The sequence below is a fragment of the Panthera onca genome, chromosome B4, assembly GCF_046562875.1.
Source record: "Panthera onca isolate mPanOnc1 chromosome B4, mPanOnc1 haplotype 2, whole genome shotgun sequence".
Lineage (NCBI taxonomy): Eukaryota > Metazoa > Chordata > Mammalia > Carnivora > Felidae > Panthera > Panthera onca.
Window position 1 is genome coordinate 10,517,462 of NC_138345.1, and position 19,619 is coordinate 10,537,080.

The 19,619-nt window shown below is 39.5% G+C and overlaps 1 protein-coding gene and 1 non-coding gene across 6 annotated transcripts in view; one reads left to right on the top strand and one right to left on the bottom strand.

The window, feature by feature from the left end:
- USP6NL (USP6 N-terminal like) overlaps positions 1-19,619 on the bottom strand; it is a 180,403-nt gene that overhangs the window by 72,312 nt on the left and 88,472 nt on the right. For 2 of the 5 annotated variants that reach the window (XM_060659332.3, XM_060659330.3), the window contains 2 exons: positions 7,221-7,288; positions 5,144-5,226 (listed from right to left, as the gene is read on the bottom strand). In XM_060659332.3, coding sequence (XP_060515315.1) covers positions 5,144-5,226; positions 7,221-7,288 — 151 coding nt within the window. Of the gene's footprint in view, positions 1-5,143; positions 5,227-7,220; positions 7,289-11,265; positions 11,479-16,432; positions 16,521-19,619 lie in introns of those variants that run through there. The other 3 variants (XM_060659335.3, XM_060659329.3, XM_060659331.3) reach the window with 3 other exon arrangements.
- On the top strand, positions 18,460-18,566 carry LOC132660466 (U6 spliceosomal RNA). The gene has a single exon (XR_009601811.2). It is a non-coding gene; the product is annotated as a U6 spliceosomal RNA (small nuclear RNA).

Here is a 19,619-nt window from a genome sequence, read left to right on the forward strand (position 1 = left end):
AGATCCTATCATCTGCAAAAAGAGATAGCTTTACTTCTTCTGTTCCAGGTTGGATGCCTTTTATTTCTCTTTCTCGTCTAACTGTGCTCACTAGAACTTCCAGTACTATGTGAATAAAAGTGGCAAAAGTGGGCATCTCTGTCTTGTTTCTGCAGGAAAAGCCTCAGCTGCTAACCACCGGGTATGATATTAGCTGTGGGTTTGTCATATGTGGCTTTATTTATGATGAGGTCCATTCCCCCCATACCTGCTGTACGCTGAATTGTGAAAACAGTCTTGAAACTCCTTAGATGGACGAAAGAGCAAGAATGTGGTCAAGTTTTCCTACAATGGATTTTCTTGCGCTATTACTCCATACCTGACACTTTTTATACGAAATCTGCTGTGTGCACAGCACTGATCTCCACAGAACTTTTCCTCTTCAAATCTCTGTGACGGCAAGCATTAATTTTCACAGCCTTCCAAGGAAAAGGCAAGGAGGGGATTGCTGCCGAACCGAAAGCTACACACAATGTCTAGGATACAGATGTGAGTCACGGCACCAGCCTCAGGCACAGCAGCTGGCAGGTGTAAGGAAGGAGTACACTACACGCTGCTGAGTCAGTGTACGAAAAAACGGTGACCCCATGTTGCATGCATCTGTGCATCTTTATCTGGCACCTAAATATCCATCAAGTAGAAGAAAGACCAAAATCTGCATGAGGGCAGAGTATTCCTTCAGTCAGCAAACTACAGCCCCAGGATCAAATCTGGTCCACGGCCTGCTCTCGTGAGTAAAGAAAGGTTCAACGGAACATCGCCATGCTCATTCATGTATTGTCTGTGCTTGTTTTCATGCCACGACAGTAGAGTTGAAGAGTTATGACAAAGATCATGCGGTCCACAAAGCCAAAAATATTTACTATCTGGCTCCTCACAGAAAATGTTTGCCTACCCCTACTTTAAAAAACAAAGGTTTGGGGGCACCTAGTTGGCTCAGTCAGTCGAGCGTCTGACTCTTGATATCAGCTCAGGTCATGATCTCACAGCTGTGGGACTGAACTCCGCATCTCGGTGGGCATCTCGGTGGGTGCAGAGGGTGTAATCTGCTTGGAATTCTCTCTCCCTTTCCGTCTGCCCCTCCCCTGCTCGCCTGTGCTCTCTCTCCCCCTCTCTCAAAATAAGTAGACAAACTTAAAAACAAAGCAAAACAAAGGTTTGTCCTCTATGAATGAGACACACAGAAGTTGCTTAAAGAAAACACCAAGCTGACAGCAAGAAGCTATGCCTCATAGAAACACAGCAAATAAAAAACAACACAGTCATCCCTGGAAAGAGAGGGGCCTTAACTGCATCTATTTTCATCTGTTTTAAACTTAAAAGAATTATTAACTAGAGTGTATGTGACTGTAATTTTTGGCATATTTCTGTGAGATAAACTTTCATTTGGCAACTTAACACTTGTTAAAATCTGTAAGTTAAATATATTGACTAAATTTTGTTTTGAAGTAAATTTTGTCTAAATTTCGATTTACTCTAATCAAAAGGATCGGACGGGTAGAAAAGTTCTCAAGCTCTTGTCATCAAAACAGATGTCCTATGAAAACAAAAACACCTTTATTTTGGTTTCCAAATATTTATGTAGTCATAGTAAACTACAGACAATCTGCTAAACTTTATATACACATTTTGATTAGTTAAAAATCTAAAGCTTCACATTAATTTTATCTTTATTTTTGATACAATTTCCTTCTAATTCTATTAATAACTATGACCTAAAAGCTCGATCTATCATGTCCAAATTCCAAGCATTCTTCACTAAACAGAGGAATGGTGACTACTTTTGATACAAATGTTGCAAGTTCTCTAACTCTTCACTAAGCTTGATTTCTCCATTCTCTGGATGTAACCCTGTCGCAGGGATGCAGACCAGGGCTAACCCCCATCTCTGAATACTAAACAAAGACCTTCCTGTTGCAGCATCGAGCCAGGCTGGTTTGGCAACAGTTCTTATATTTATTGTGAAATCTATTATAAAACCACGTTAGTCCTATACTGTACTTGTGAATACAAATACATGCCTTCTTCACATATCATAGCAAGTAATTTAAGTCACTAAAACTGTAATTAGATATGAAGTCAGCAGCCTTCAAAGAAGATTACAAAGTGACTTCTGGCTATTGTACTGTATTGACACTGACACAACCTGAATTCACCGCAGAACCAATCAAAATTGCAAAGAACTGAAACAGCAGAAAGAAATGCTCTTTGATCAAGGTGTGACAGAACGCAGTGTCTAAATACCTAGACCAAGGGACTTTATTCAATAGTGCAAAAACACTTCTTCAGGCTACAGTGATAAGCAATGAAAGGCACCAGCAGCAACCTCTAGAGAAAGCGTCTTACTTAAATTAGGCGTTGTAACAAAAAATCTATGACTTTGGTGAAATGTAATAAAGCCTAACATTACACTAAAATCCATTTCTATGCTTCATTATTTTCATTTGCACTGGATGCTTCAAAACTGCATCACAGTATAAATTTAAAAAGTGAGCGTGATCGTATGAGAACCGGTACCAGTTGGCTTCATTTTCCAAGGAGTGGTGAACTGAGCTATCCAACTATACCTTCACACAAGCGGTCACTTTCAACGGTGTCCTCTTTAGGCCCTTCTTTTCCCCGTTCGATTTTCTTTCTAGGCATCTCAAGGCACTTCTGTGTTTCTCTTACTGAACACACAGGAGGGTGGTGATGCACAATCCGGAAGACAGGCCCTGCTGCAAAACTACATCCCTCATCGGACACCTACTGTCAACACAACGTGGGCCAGTTGGCCGACTTCTTTCTGCTTCAGTTTCATCTAAAAAAAGGATAAATAAGGGGCGCCTGGGTGGCTCAGTCGGTTAAGCAGCTGACTTCGGCTCAGGTCATGATCTCACGGTCCGTGAGTTCAAGCCCCGCGTCGGGCTCTGGGCTGACAGCTCGGAGCCTGGAGCCTGTTTCGGATTCTGTGTCTCCCACTCTCTGACCCTCCCCCGTTCATGCTCTGTCTCTCTCTGTCTCAAAAATAAATAAACGTTAAAAAAAAAAAAATTAAAAAAAAAAAAAAAAGGATAAATAAGAGCGCCTATCCCAAGGAGTTTTTGAAAGGAATCAAAGAGTTATCCATGTAAAAGGCTTAAAACAGTGCCTGGCACACAGTAAGTGCTCAATGAATACTGGCTAATATTATTAAGATAAATTATTGACTGACTAAACATGTTGTTTCAAGCAATGAGAAATGAGGTTTTAGGTAATTATTAGATCCTTTTGGAATGCAGTTTCTTTCATATGTAGTTAGTATTACATTAGACCATTTTATGATACAAACATCTCTTACAGTGGTTCACTTCCAATATATTGTATATGCAATATGCAAAATATACAAAGGAGGTCAAAATCAGCTGAGTTATATTTCACCTTCTGAATCAAAATCTGGGATAGAGCCCAGAAATTTATTTATTTTTAATTCCCAGCTGATTCTAACGTGCAGGCAATTTTGGGACCTACTGATCCCGACAGGGCTAAATGTGCAAATTATCCTTCAGTCACATACCTCGGTTCTGCACACTAACCCACACAAACATGCAATCATTTCCTGACACATTTGTGGCTAAGTTTGATTTATTAAAAAAAAAAAAAAAAAAGTGGAAGTGAGGGTTTAATTTGAGAACAGTATTTCATCATAGTTAAACATTGCTCTGTCAGTCTGTTGAAGTTCAGAGTCTTCTAATTATAACTACTCAGGAGAACACTCTGGTTATGCTAATGTCATTAGGTATAATAATAACACCTTAAATTTGTCCACACCTTTATATAGTACTCTATCATTTCACTTCTTCAAAGCTTCAACTATACTCTAGGTACGCAGAGCAGTTACTGATTCTGCTTTATAGATGAGGCACTAAAGTGTTATCTGAGAGGGGCGCCTGGGTGGCGCAGTCGGTTAAGCGTCCGACTTCAGCCAGGTCACGATCTCGCGATCCGTGAGTTCGAGCCCCACGTCAGGCTCTGGGCTGATGGCTCGGGGCCTGGAGCCTGTTTCCGATTCCGTGTCTCCCTCTCTCTCTGCCCCTCCCCCGTTCATGCTCTGTCTCTCTCTGTCCCAAAAATAAATAAAAAACGTTGAAAAAAAAAATTTTTTAAAAGTGTTATCTGAGAGCAGCAAAGCCACAAGAAAGGGCACATTCTCCAACTCCCAGAACTGTTTCTGTTAATTTGTTTGCTTGCTCAACCTAAAGAAAAACATGATACAAAAAAATACTTTCTAAATGCAAGAAAACTCAACAGAAGGAGAAAACAAAGTCTGAGGACTACAAGTTGCTCCTATGAACTATCAAGAAATTACATTTTTTTTCTCCAAAATGTAATCATGTACCATAAATTGAAAAACCCTGGCTCTTCCTCTTTATAATAAATCAGAGTGGGAAAAAAACAAATTTGAACGAGAAATTAATCACTAAATTGGATGGAACCAAACAAACTGTAGAGATGATGAGGAGTCTCCAGCCTGTAGGAATCTGCCTAAACAATGCCAGAACCAGAACAGGCAGATTCTCATCATTAGCGAGATGTTTCCAAGAGTCAAAACCACTTCAGCCACTTTACTTTATAGTAGTCTAGACCTCCCTCAACTGTTTACATAACATACTCAGGATAAATGGAATTAATTTTGAGAAGCAATAACATGGAGACATTTATAACTATAGGAAAGATCAACAGCATTTCTTTTCATTGCTCATATTTAGGCTGCATAACACTAAAGTTCTAATTGCTAATTATTTTTAAAACGCATTTACATAAAATGAAATGTTTTGTAATTATTTCTGAAATACAAAGTGTTATTCATTTCCATTTAATTCTGCTAAATTATTGATACAACTCATTTATTGCACTTTATGTCCCTACTAAAATACAACAAATATTAAAAATTGTATTCTTAACTGTAGTTCAATTTTAATCATAGAGGTTAAAAATGCTAGGAATTTAATAACAAAAAGCACACTGCAGGACCAGTCCAGGCATCTCCTTCATAGCAGGGCTATTAAAAATAAAGAAAATCAATATAATGGGTCACCATAGAAACATCATAATAAAAAGTTAACTTTCAATCGATACAACTTACTGTAAAAAGCCAAATCTGTCCGTGACTTTGTAAACAAGGTAATCAGCATCCTCCCAAGGTTCAATCTCTGCACCTTCTCGTCCCTGTAATAGGGAACAAAGAAGGGTATTACTGGGAATTTATAAAACTGAATAATTATTCAGAATAAAAAGGCCACAAGAGTTATTTTTTATAAAGAGCTAGAAATGAGGCATTATCACCCTAAATTAACTTTAAAAAAAAACGACTTTTGGTAATAGAATCACCATTTCCTAGGTACAGGCTTCAGAAGGTCCCATATGTCAGCAAGAGCTGACATGAAGCTAAGCCCTGACTTATCAGACCTGGGTTCCTGTGAGAAGCCAACTGGGGACGTGGGAGCAACGAAGGGCAAGAAAGCCACTCGGGAAGGAACTGCCAAACTTCAATGTTTTTGAATCGACCTATCTTGGAAAAAAACTCGTTCTTGCCTTCTCATCCAAACTTCTCAGAACAGTAAGCTATCCACCTTGTCTCTCTACTTCTTTACTTCATAGATACATCAGCCTGGACATGATTCTTGCCAAGGTCAAAAATGATCTTCCATTGTCCAATCCAGTGGACACAGCTCGGTTCTTATCTAGAGGACTCTGCTCGGTGTGCCCGTCAGTGTTGCACATTCCCCATGCCTCAACCTCCATGACACCAGCCTGTCTTGGCTCTCCCCATACCATCCAACTCTTCTTTTGATGGGTCTTCACAGATCCCTCTCAGTGTGCCCAGAGCCCCGCCCTCAGCCCACTGCTCTTCTCACTGTACTTGTGAGGCCGTGAACTAGCACTGATTAGTAGGAACCCCAAATGTCTACACCAACCCATCACATTTCAGACTCAATACCCAACTGTCTTGTGGACCCCTCCATCTGCATATATTTTATCAATGACTGTACAACGGCTAGCCCAGTCACTAAGTGTTAACTGCATGGAAAAAAAATTCATACAAACATGAATGAATGACAGTTCTACTGATTTTAAGTTAGTTAAGCAGTTAAATAAATTAATTGGGTTTTTCATAGATCACACTAAAATCTATTCACAATAATGGGAATTTGTGTCAGGTTGTTCCAAACAACCAATTTAAAAACGAACTGTGGGAACATAGCTGTTAAGTTGAGCACCGCCTGTATGCCTCCCTGGGGGCAGGGCACAGTCCAGATGACTTTCTATAATTTGATGCTCCTGTTATTCTCACAAATAATCAAAAGCAACAGATATGAAATTACGTGCAAGTGATATAAATATAAAACATGACGTTTATAAATCACTGCCTACAACCCATTACAGATCTCAAGAGGTAAAGTAATAATGAGAAGACATGTGAACTGTCAACAACTGTGATTTTCTAAAGTATCAAAAACCAGATTTCATAACTAACAAAGAGATAAAATGCTAATGGAGATTATATATAATGTATAAGTTCAAATTTTCAGATCCGTGTTAAAATTTTAATACCACACATAAATTATAAATAAAATGGGTATTTAATTTTATATACTAACATATTCAAATATTTATTGAATACCTAGCATGAGTCAGAAACTATTCTAGATATTTAGAATATAAGAGTAAATCAAACAAAAGGTATTCTTACCCTCCATTTACATTCTAGGAGTGAGAGTAGACAAAAAAACAAAGTAAGTGTAATATAAAGTATGCTGACATAAGTGCTGTGGTGAAAGAGAAAGGAGAGAACAGGGACCCAGATAGCTGGGGAAGGAGGGGGTATTTGCTATTACACAGTGTGGTCAGAGAAGATCTCACTAAGAAGGTAGCATCTGGGTAAAGATCGGAAAAAGGTGAGGCAATGAGGTCTGAGACTATCTAGGATACAATGTTCTGGGCAGAAAAAATGGCCAGCGCAAAGCTCAGTGTGTAGGGAGAAGAGCAAGAGACCAGGGTGGGTGGAGCAGAGGGAAGAAGAGAGAATAAAGATGACTTCAAAGGTCACATGAAATAAATAAACTGCTTCTGTAATTCAAGCTCTCCAAAAAACAAATCCATTTCTATTTATATGTTTTTTTCTGATAAAACAGACTCAAAGAGTAAATCTGAATACTTACTCTGTCATATTTAGCAACTATTTCGGCTCGCTCCTGGGCAAGTTTGAGGGCTACATCCTGGTCCGAATCTGCGGAGAGAACAAGTTTAGATGAACTGTTATTTAAAAAACCATAAAGTTAATTAATTAGAAACCTAAGATAAAACAAAAAATAAACAATAAATCAATATTGCCTAAAAGGACAAACTAGCAAAATCAAATAAACTTAAAAGGCTGAGTTAATTATCTATAACTACGGCTTTGAAATATCAACATATCTACCATTTCAGTAGTATATATGATATTCAAAAGAAAGTAAATTTATTAACATGGCATTAACTTAGAGGAGATGATAAATCTTATCCCTCAAGAATCAATTTTGGATCTAATTTTGGAGAAACAAGTGTTGAAGTTGAAACAAACCGAAAGCTCAGAGTTTTCAGATGAAACCCATCTGGGTATATGATGAGAAGAACATTCAAGAATGCTTTTACAAATTGAGGTAATCTGTCCACAAAATAAACAGTGTTAAGGGGCGCCTGGGTGGCTCAGTCGGTTAAGCGTCCGACTTCGGCTCAGGTCATGATCTCGCGGTCCATGAGTTCGAGCCCCGCGTTGGGCTCTGTGCAGACAGCTCGGAGCCTGGAGCCTGTTTCGGATTCTGTGTCTCCCTCTCTCTGACCCTCCCCATTCAAGCTCTGTCTCTCTCTGTCTCAAAAATAAATAAACGTTAAAAAAAAAAAAATTAAAAAAAAAATAAATAAACAGTGTTAAGATACACTTCAGGAGTTAGAAAAATTATTTCTCCTACATGATGAAAATAATCACTCCTTCATTTGGCCCCTGAGGTCCTCCCTCATCAAATGCCCCAATTACTATGCTAATCTCCAATTCTGCTGCACACATACCCTTTTTTCTTACCACCACCAGGTACCCCTGAAAAATACAAATCTGATAAGAGTGGTAGAGATCACGACATGAAATAGCATGCATATGATGACACATCCCAAGTACCATAAAGAAAAACAAAAGACTAGGGACAGGCTATGTCAAAGGAACCTCTTCTCACGAAGGAAAAGACAAGCACTCCACTGGAAATGTGGGCAATGGCCATGAGCAAGAAATTCACAAGAGTAACAATAACAGCCACAACCACATCTGTGTTCTCACTAACTCCCTGGCAGACAGGACGATACTGCCTGGCAGCAGGTACTGTGAAAAGCTCTTTACATCCCTTATCCCGTTTACGTCTCACCACGACACCCTACCATAGGTAGCATATGAGGCCTGGAGATTTAGCCCACTGTCTAAGGTCACAAAACTACTAAAGAGCAAAACTGGGACTCAAATCCAGACAGTCATGACTCCATAGCCCATAATTTTAAGGATAATTTTATAAAAATGACCGCTAAAGACACAAGAAAGAAAAATAGTAATAAAGACACAAGAAAGGACTTGCAGTGAAAGATGGCGCACACAACACACACTTTCATATTCATTCCTCTGGAAACACTGAAGTGACTCTACAGGGATTCTTCAAACCCCCTCCCTCAAAGGCCCAGCAAATGGTGGCTCCTGAGGAGAGGGAAGGGTGGGGTTGGACCCAAGAAAGGTGATGATGAAAGGAGTCAACTCCCTGAGACCGAAGGGGATGCGCATGCATACAGAAGAGGTTAGGTGTGGGGAAGAAAAGCACATCTTCGCCCTCCAGAGCAGGAAACCAACACATACTGCCTGCGACTGTGGAAGCAGGAAGTGGCAATCCAGGCTTGCTCTCTAGCACTATGGAAGAAAACAGAAAACGAATCAGCCTGGGAGAGAAAGGTGGTTACTTCTGTGAGGTGGGCTGTGGGGAGGGAGGAGTATGGAAGTCAGCTATTTTTCAAAATAAGTCATACAGACTGCTGAATCTTTAAACCAAGTATAGCTCTGATAAAAATAAAATCTAAATTTAAAAGCCAAGGAATGGAAAAAAAATCAAACTTATTAGAAACTCAAGAAATACAAGTTTTAAAATATCTTTGTACTTATCTCAGACTGACAAAAAATGCACTGATGTTACTCAATGTTGACAAAGAGTGTGGGGAAATCTGCAGTAGCTTACTCTGGGGGAGACTTACCTTTCTGGAAAGCAATTTGATAATATGTCCCCAGAATCTTAAAAACAGGCATGTCCTTTACCTAACAATTTCACCTCTGGGGATTTAGGCCAATGAGATCATCAATATAATAGGAAAAATTGGAAAAAAATGGGAATTTGTCAATTTTTAAAACTTTATTTGGGAAAAAATGTTTATGTCACTGCTTTTCTCAGACTGTCAATACGCTCTCCTCTGGGGGAAATGTGAATAAATAATAGAATGGTTCAATAAAATAACAAAAATGCAGACTAGATCTTCACAGTGAACTAATGCAGTCAAAAGTCTGCGATAATCAACTCAATTATATATTCATTACCCTAGTCTAGACTTAGGGACCTCTGTCAATTCCTTTTCCCTCTTCTGTTGCCCAGTTTTACAACATTACACTCACATTTCTCCAAAAAGGTAGGGAAAGCAAATTTAAAAAAATTAAACTCAAACTAGGAAAGTTGACCACTTACTAAATTCCACTTCCATTATCAGAACAACGAAGCATGAATATCTACGGTGATCAGGCCAAATTCAATGGATGAGTGCTTTCTTTGAATGTATTCTATATCAGACCTTCATTGCTGCTACAGTCATAGGAGTCTCAACCGTCTTTCCTACTTAACAATGAAAGGCTTAAAAGTATAAAGGCAAGAACTGAAAACAGTACAGAGTTGAGAAGATGCAAAGTATCCCAAGAACCCATCATTGTGGCAAATTATAAAATATAAAGCTTTCCAGGGATCATCTCCAGTCTAGAGATTTCCAAAAAGGAAAAAACCTAACCACGTAATAGAGGTCATATTGAAATTGGATGAAATTGTATCCTAATTTCAGGAGAGAAAAATCATGTACTTTAAACATGGTTAGAGTAGTTGACTTGGCTCTAAACCAAATAAAGTAAGTTCTAAATCTTTAAATTCCTTTAGAACTTTCTTGTCCTTGTATTTCCTTGTGGAGAGAAAATTCTGTAATGCTGACAAATGTGTTCTAAAAAAAGCGTGAATTTAAAGGCATACTAATTTTATAAAATATAGCCAAACCTGCTTCCTAGAAGAGACTAAATGTAAATGCCAATTGTTCCCAACATGGAGTGCAAAGACATTATTTAATAATCCACCTTGTGAGGTAACCATCTTTAGAGTAGGAAGTTAATATCCCTCTGCAGAATTCACTATAGTTGAATTATGCATCATAGTGTCTGATCTATAGTTGAGAAGTTTATGAAGAATTGCACTAGAATCCTCCCTTTGATTTCATTCTGAAAGCTTATTTAGAAATTCCATTGCAAGAACAAAGAATTTGCCCTAAAACATTGAAGACAAAGGGTTATCAACAGCTGCCTTGTGTCTGTGTGCAAGTGTACACAAAGTTCCAGGCACCTATTAAACAATGACAGTTGTGTTATTCGGCACCTACATCACATGTCATTACTTAATTTAAAAAACCTCTATTACATTATTCAAGCCAGATGAAATAAAATTATTTTTATTGACTTCACATCTAAGGCAGCAATGTTGCAAAGAAAAAAGGCATGTTTTAAGCAGTAAAAATAGAGAGCCACTGGATTAAACACGCAAGTATACAGTAAAACCTATCTGGGCACAAATTTGTGGAAGATAATGACAGCTATCGCATCTTATGAAGCATTTCAAAAAGTGACAACTCTAACATTTCCAGAAGCCTTCTAATTCCCTTTAAACACAAGAACTTCTAAGAACCAAGCATCCTCCTGAAAGACATTTTTTAAAAGCAGGCAATGTAGCTGAGTATCTCTCACTCAATTAACCCCACGTTGTAATGAACAAGTCATTCACAGTCATTAAATTTCAAATTCAGTCCAACAGAACAAACCTCAAAGCGGACATTCTTCCTAGTGTACATTCTGACAGGACTACTATATACAAATCACCTATTCCAACTTAAGAAGTACTTTACCATTTGTTAGACAGTTAGTCCGGCCCTGGGAATTAACGGCGGCTTCAGTCCTCATAGATTAAACTTATCTACTCCAAGATTTCATTATTATTTTACAGTTCTCAAGCACACCAGGCGAGTTAGGTGGTGCCTCATACATTCTTGCAACAAACTGAAACAGAAAAGTGGAAGGCAGCTCTACTTTAAACTATTTGTGAAACAAGCACAAGAAAGAAAACGTTTCTAAGGGAGAAGAAAAGACCTTTCTGTGGCTACACGGACTCCAGATATTCTAACAAAGATGATGTTTGTTGAGGGTAAAAACACGTCTTTCAGGCCAGATCCCAAGTATGAGCCACAGCAGCCTACACCCGGCATTTCCATCTGACAACAAACAGGGGCTTGAGACAAGCCACTTTAGAACACGCCTTCACCTCCTGCCGCAAAGTTAACCACATGCTTACTACTCGCCCTAAATTTTGTCATAAAGCAACGAAGAAAATTGTTATTGAAAACATTAAACTAAAACTAGGTAGGAATGTTCCCCTCAAACACATTTCATTCTTAACATAATTTTTAATGTGAGAACGTCAGCCTCTATTTCAGACACTAAATGAATACAAGCTAAATTTTGGAAGGTTTTGGAAAGTTTTAACACAACACACATATACAAGTGAAACACGTTTTGGGGAACAATGTGTATAACTACTGTAGGACGGCTCTGTGAAATTTTCTGTCCTATTCTATTTATTCCTTCTTACTCCTCTTCAGGGACCTACAATTTGGAAACCACTTTGCAAACGTTAACAGTCATGTTGGAGGCATGCTTGCGGACATTAATCACACTTAACTGGACACTTCACACATTAAGTTTACACTCAGTTTAAGCCATTTGTAGTATTTAATATAAGCGAAAGATCTCAGAAGCTTAGAGAGAGGGAAAATTTCAAGTCATACACCAAGGAATAAGAATCAGATTGGTATCAAACTTCTTTCCAGCTAAAAGATAATGAAACTCTATTTCCAAAGTTCTGAGAAAAAAAAATGATCATGAACTTAGAATTCTATACCAAGCCCGACTATCAATGAAGCATGGAGAAAAAATAAAAACATTTTTAGCTATTATCAGGTCTGCTAAAGCTCAAGAAATGACCCTCACCCCTAAAAGATGTCCACATCCTCATCTCTGGAGCCTGTGAGTGTACCTTATATGGCAAAGGTATCTGCAGATGTAGTAAGTTAGGATCCTGAGATGGGGAGATTATCCTGCATCGTGCAGATGGGCCCAACGGAATCATAAAGCACCTTATAAAATTGTTTAATGTTTATTTATTTTTGAGACAGATGGAGTGTGAGTTGGGAAGGGGCAGAGAGAGAGAGAGAGAGAGAGAGAGACAGACAGACAGACAGACAGACAGACAGAATCTGAAGCAGTCCCTAAGCTCTGAGCTGTCAGCACAGAGCCCAATGTGGGGCTAGAACTCACGAATCGTGAGATCATGACCTGAGCCGAAGTCAGACGCTTAACCGACTGAGCCACCCAGGCGCCCCATAAGAGACTTTATAGAAGGGAAACAAGAAAGTATGACGATGGAAGAGGTTGGAGCGCTTGTGAGGAAGGAAGGGGTTGGCAGGCAAAGAACAAAGGTGGTCTCCAGAAGTCAGAACTGGCTAAGAAACGGCTCCAGAAGGAACCAACTAAGCTGACACGTTGACTATGGTCCAGTGAAACTGAGCTCAGACTCTGGCCTCCAGAAATATAAAAGAATAAATCTATGTTGTTTTAAGCCACTAAGTTTGTGGAATTCGTTACAGCAGGGACAGAAAACCAATACATGATTCAAAGTTCACTGCCTACCCAATGTTTCTTTTAAAAAGAATATGAGAACACACTACAGAAAAACGAAACAACAATAAAAAGAACTGACAAAGACTCTCTCCTTTTCCAAACTTCAGTCAGGCTCCTCCTAGCCTTGTCCTATCTTCGGCCTGCCTAGCCTGGCCTGGCCCAGCCACAGCAAGAATCCTGCTAAGTCAGTTTAGCAGGAGTGCCCCCACACCCTGATAGCTAGTCACCCTGGCGTGCCTTTATCCAGAATCCTGTTCGGTCAGCGTAGCAAGGACCACCCCCTCCGCGCCATGCACTGAAACCTTCAGTCTGCCTGGTGGCTATGAACTCCACCTGTCCTTCCTGTGTTTGGAGTGGAGCCTGATCTCTCTCCCCTACTGCCAACAGTCTTGACCCCAACTGCAATTCTCGTGTACAACGTCTTTGCCGTTTTAACAAGAGCCAGAATAATTTTTCTGTAACAGAATAAAAAAGAAGGCAGACACGGGATCCATGAAATCTCAGAAGGCTAAAATTAGACATTTCCAGATGCCAAATGTGTAGTTGCCTAGAGAGCAGCCAGCCTACATTAGAATAGGGAATACAAGGTGTCTTCAGGAAGAAAATAGATTTTATCAGTGACACAGTAAAAGCTTACACAGAAAAGACTCCAAAAAGAGGGCGAGAGGACTGTTTGAAATCTCAGAACTAGCAAAGCAGAAAGTGATAAAGCCACAGGCAATCGTGAAGAAATGTACAAAGGCCATTTGTACACGTATGGCATGTAGGAGAAACGCATCCATGTGATCTTGACACTTTCAACATTAGGATTATTACACTTATTTTTACACACCTCATAATATTCGAGACTTAGATAAATGACACTGACACTATTTTGACTATATGATACCGACACTATTCTGATTATGTAAGAATTTTATTGGCTTTTGGTGTTCATAATCAACTACAAAGTGTCCAAAACTGAACTCTGATCTGCACACACACACACCACACTCCAAACCTAAATGCCCTTCCTAAAAGCAGCCACCAATACCTGCAAAAAACATTCTCCACACTATACAAGAATCTACATGCATGCATGCACACACAGATTTCAGTCTCCCTTTTCTACTCAGAAACTAGAATTGTTCTATAAATAGCTCTACACCTCACTCTTTTTCATTTAACAGTGCATCTTGGAGCTTGTGCATATCCACATCTGCAGACCTACCCAGTGGTGTGCCAATAAAGGCTTAGCGACCCATTCTTATAGGGAGGAAGCAGGGGCTCCAAGCCCCGGTTGTGGCACCTCCGAACCTCCATGCCACTTCTTCTCCCACCACGGCGGCTAATCGCCAAACTACAACATGCCGTCATGGAACAGACAGTTCAGTCTGGCTCCAATACATCCACAGATCTACCTTAACCTTTTCCGTAGCTGGAAAGCTTCCTACCTAATACATTAATATAATTTATTCAACCAGTCTTCTCTAAGGAATGTGAACTAGGATAAAAACGAGAGTCCATTTTTAATGGGAGTTAAAGAGAAAACATCCTAAGGTAAAGAGCTTACTAGGCAGTGGTGACCAAAGGCAACAGAACAACAGAGGAAGCAGAAACGACCAGTAAGCTGAGAAAAAGCAGCTGTTGCAAAGAGGAACGCAGGACCTGAGAGAGCAGAGTGAGTCACCATCGTAGAGACCTTTCAGCCTAAAAGAACACAGACAGAAGCTGCTTCATGCTTCAGCTCCTGGTGGCTTACACTTCCTGCTCAATACAAATAATGTTTTTCCTTGAAATAATTTGAATAAGTTATTCTGGTCTATAATCAGAGTTCCTTCATTCAACCTCATCTTTCAACCAAAAGAGGCCCCAAGTACCAGTGGTGCCTAAGCAATGGTTTCAGCTACTTGTGATCACTTTCTTAGTGCACTATGGGCTAAGATATATCAAAAATAAGAGTTCTTTTAATGGTAAAATCTTAATTAGGCACCACTGCTGAAAACTTCAGCAGTTATTTTCTCATGTTCTAGATTCAAGGCTGGAAGAAACACTCAGAGGAGAAATACACAGAGTTAAGCAGATCAACATTAAAACACAACTAAAAACAAACGAATAAAATAAAGGCAGGTGCACCAGTCACAAAAGAGCCTGAAATACCACGGATTTTAACTGGGTGTTTCGTATGAGATGATGTTAAATGCAGGCACCTACAAGGTACATATCCCTGCCTGCCTCCCCCTACTGGCCCCTATAAAGCTGATTCTGAAACAGCATGCCAGGATCCCGGGGGAGTCTAGGCCAAAAGCACCACCTGGTGGTCCTGGGAGAAGACTAACCCAGGGTCTCTTCCCTCCACAGGGAGGTCATCTATCATCCAATATTCCCTCGCGCCCCAGCCCCGTCCTATTTCCCCCTCTCCTAACTCACTCAATTCCATGTTAAACAATGTCCTCAAAAACTGCACAACCCCCAACACCTACTAATCTCCTTCTTCCTCCCCCAACTGAGTAATAATCTTAGAAAAATCATTGGTTTCCTTCTCTCTTTCCCATGTTCACTGGGAAAACTACGACAAATAATGGTGATCAAGGAAGAGACAGCCAAAGGCTAAAAGCAAACTACATGAAAGAACCCAAAAGTCCCCAGAAACGCCCAGATTTCCTCTCAAAACAGTCACACGAGTATCCACATAATAGGTTCATATTTCTCTGGCTTAATCCACATGGTCTGATACCATAAAAACATTCAAAATAAGTAAGCTTAAATGCTCTTCAGGATTTACAAACAGGATTTGTATCTTTTCATTCAAAATATTTATATTCTATCACGATCAGCATGACATTGATATTTCCTATTATATATCATACTTTAAATGAATAGTTTTTAAATTTGCCATTCAATGTGCAGAACACATTTCTTCCCGAAAATCCTTATACAGAAGCCCAACTGCCAAGCCAGGCAGGCAGGTCGGGTAGAGGAGAGAGGGAGCAAAGTTCCCCTGGCCTGCTCTCCCTCTTTCCTCCAAGTGACCCACATGACCCACGCAGACCTGCAAGGCTATCCTGGCCAAGCAAGCAAGAACAGGGCACATCTCTCATATTTTAAACACGGAGCACCCAGTATCAGCTAGGTATTTAATATTTCCATAACTAAGAAAATGCTTAAAATTATAGTCATAGCAATAATTCCTGAGCAGCCTTCTATTACTTGCTTCCTATTTTCTAGAAAGAGGAGAAACAAAATAATATTTAAAGTCCTAAAGCCAATTACTGGCAAAGATTTATTGTAATTGAGAAGGTAAGTTTTTCTCAAATGCAATCAGGAATGACAGTCTGCTTCCAGGTGAACCACCCATACCTGCTGGCATAAAGGGAGAACCAGCCACTGCTTCTTTTGTTTGAGTTCTCTTTGAAACAGGAACCCGTAACATTTTATTGACATGTGATTTACTGACGTGTTATTTAATTGTAAGCTCCATGAACAAAACACAGTTCTCTCATTCACCCTGTGGTCACTGTATCTAATCATAGGGTCTAGCACACGGTCGCTGCTCACCAAGTATTTCTTAAAAGGATGAAACTAATTCCTCAGAATTATTACTATTGTCAACTATTCAACCAGCTCAACACTTAACATATCAATTTATTTTTAACAATTAGATTTTAAGCTATTTTTCAGAAATACTTTCCCTGCAAAAAGTACACCTTTACAAAAGATTCTAAGTTTTTTTTAATTCTATTTCAAGGTAGCATTTAAAATTTTATTAAGATTCTAAAATTCAGAAATGAGAAGTCACCATCTATTTCTGATTAGCACTTCTGCATATTTACAAGTACTTCATATCCAGGAAGGAAGGGAGGGAGGGAGGGAGGGAGGAAAGGAGGGAAGGAGAGGAGGGAAGGAGAGAAGGGAAGGAATTTTTTTTAAAAAAAGGCAAAAAAAGGCGAAGAAAGACGAAGCCCACTCCTCTCCCCACATCTTCCTGATTTAGCTACCTGTCTACTCCCAGAAACTACTCCCAAAATCGTAGTCTCACATTCTTGACAGGAAGGTCCTGCCCACTTGGCTGAATGTACTAGATCATGCTTTTAAATCCATGTATGAACACTCCAGAACTCTCCCCATACTCTTCCCCTCTTATAGGGGCAGAAGGACTTTTGAGGTCGGCTCGGCTCAGCTCCTTGCGCTCTCTCTCTCTCTCTCTCTCTCTCAGCCACCCTGGGGGGCAAGCCATCTGGTCTGTTCTCCATGCATGAAGGCACCTGTCCTGAGGGGAGGTCTGTGGTTGCTCAGCTATGCTAGTCACCCAGTGGGGAAGTCTAAGTCAAGATGGGCTGATAAGGCCCATTGGACCTAATGGATCTAATGTCACATCCTTAGATCAACCAATACAGAAGCCATTTTGATCTCCATCTGTCAGTCTCTTGTGTCTTACTTCTCAAGGAGAAGAAACAGTATCGCTATTGGTTCCCTAGAACTCCCCAAATCACACTAGTAACTCCTACGTTTATGTGTAAGGTGATTCAGAGAGAAAAAGGATATGGAGTGATGTAACAGTATTTAAATACCATTACTACTGATGAGAAGCATAATTACTAGTTGTTGAGTATGAGTGTAACTCCCACATTTGGGGGCAGGGTTGAGTGACAAAATTGCCAACAACACATACTTAGAACCAAGACAAGCCTATGAGTCACTTTACTCATTTAAATCCGCCTACAGTTGCTGGCAAATTCAGGATTATACCTTAGCTGCTTTACCAGCAATATGATTGTTTGAATAGATGACACAGACTCATTGGTAATGACTCCCTGTTTGTGGATACTTTATAACCTGTCTAGTGAGCGTTTACTATGTGCCAGACCTGTGTTGAGCATTTACTATGTGTAATCTCATATAATCCTCACGACAACCTACTCTGATAGTTGTGTGTCTATTCTCAGTTTACATAAGGAGAGCCTGATGTGTGGAGAGGTTAAGTCATTCTGGTCCTATGGGAAGTAAGTGGCAGAGCAGGACTTCAAAGTCAGGCTGTCTGACTTCAAAGCCTTGTTTCTAATACCAAGCTATTTTGCTAAAGCACAAATGGATCATCTTTATATTTCTTCTTATTTCTGCTAGTCCTTATATTTATTTTCTTAGAAACAAATCTATTTGTGATTCCTGTGGATTCTTAACAGTCGCTTTCTGCTTTCTAGTAGCCTTCTAAACTTACGAAACTGACTTTGTCTACTATTTGTGCAAAATGGAGTCCAATGATATAGAGAATCCAAGAACCACTTCTACGAACAGTCTTTGTGACCCCTCTAAGCAACTGTACTCCTCTATTATATTTTAAGCTGTATGCTTTAGGATAATAATAGGAAACGATCAAGAAACATGCAGTGTTCGCTTTGGCAGCATGTAGACTAAAAGTTGGAACAATACAGAGAAGATTTAGCATGGCCCCTGGACAAGGATGCATGAAACTCATGAAGCGTTCCAAAAGAGAAAAGAAAAAACCTGCACAAATATTTGACAGACGAATCACCAAGTGGATACTAAAGTTAACTCTGCTAAAATACTTCAGGTGTTTCGTAGATACTAACTCAAAGGCCCTCACAATTAATTTCCATGTTTATGGGAAGAATTCTGTTGAATCTAATGCATTTACTTGACCTTCACAACTCTTCCGGCTCATTCAGAACTGTAAGCATGCAGTTATGTTCACTACAAGTTCATGCTGAATTCAGCCCAATGGAAGCTAACAAGAAATGATGCAATTACAGCAGATTCTCGTAGATCACATACCCAACAAAGGCGACGGAAGAGGGTTCAGAGAATGCCCACCCTAATAGTACATAACTAATTCCACAGATAATTTGGCAAACCCTCTTCTCGACCCAATGGTAACTTTTCTACTATTTAAATCAAAAATGATGTGCAAAAAACAAACCAAACCCAGCATGGCATACAAAAACAAGTATCACCTAGAACAAGTATCACCTAGAACAACAGAGTAACACACAGAAAGAATTACCTTAATACATGTTTTAAAAGTATTAACAATGCAAGCATTATTTGGTCCCTGAATGGCCCTTAGGTCCAAATCAGAATATAAGGCCACTGAAAGCCAGCAACTTGGAAAATAATAAATATAAGTGTTCATATCATGCTGAAGCTGTCATTCATTCAATTATTTAACAAAAAAAAAAAAAAAAAAAAAAGAGTGCCATAATCTCCAAGCCCAGCACCATGGAATTCTCATGATTATAGCTGCACTCACCACATCTCACCTGACAACTCCTGAGAACATCATGTAAGAGTATCTCACAGGTGCACGTATGTTTAATGAAGCACACATTCTTCACGTGGTTACCATTATTGTGCCAATAATTTTGTGTTGGGGAGCCTTGTGTAAGACTTATTTTACCTAACAAATATCAAAAGTGCTATCTATACACATATGAAAGTCACTGATGATGAGGAGACTAAATAACCTAAGTACCAACGGAGAGCCTGGCTCATAACAACAGCTAGCATTTATTCTGTACAATCTAAACAC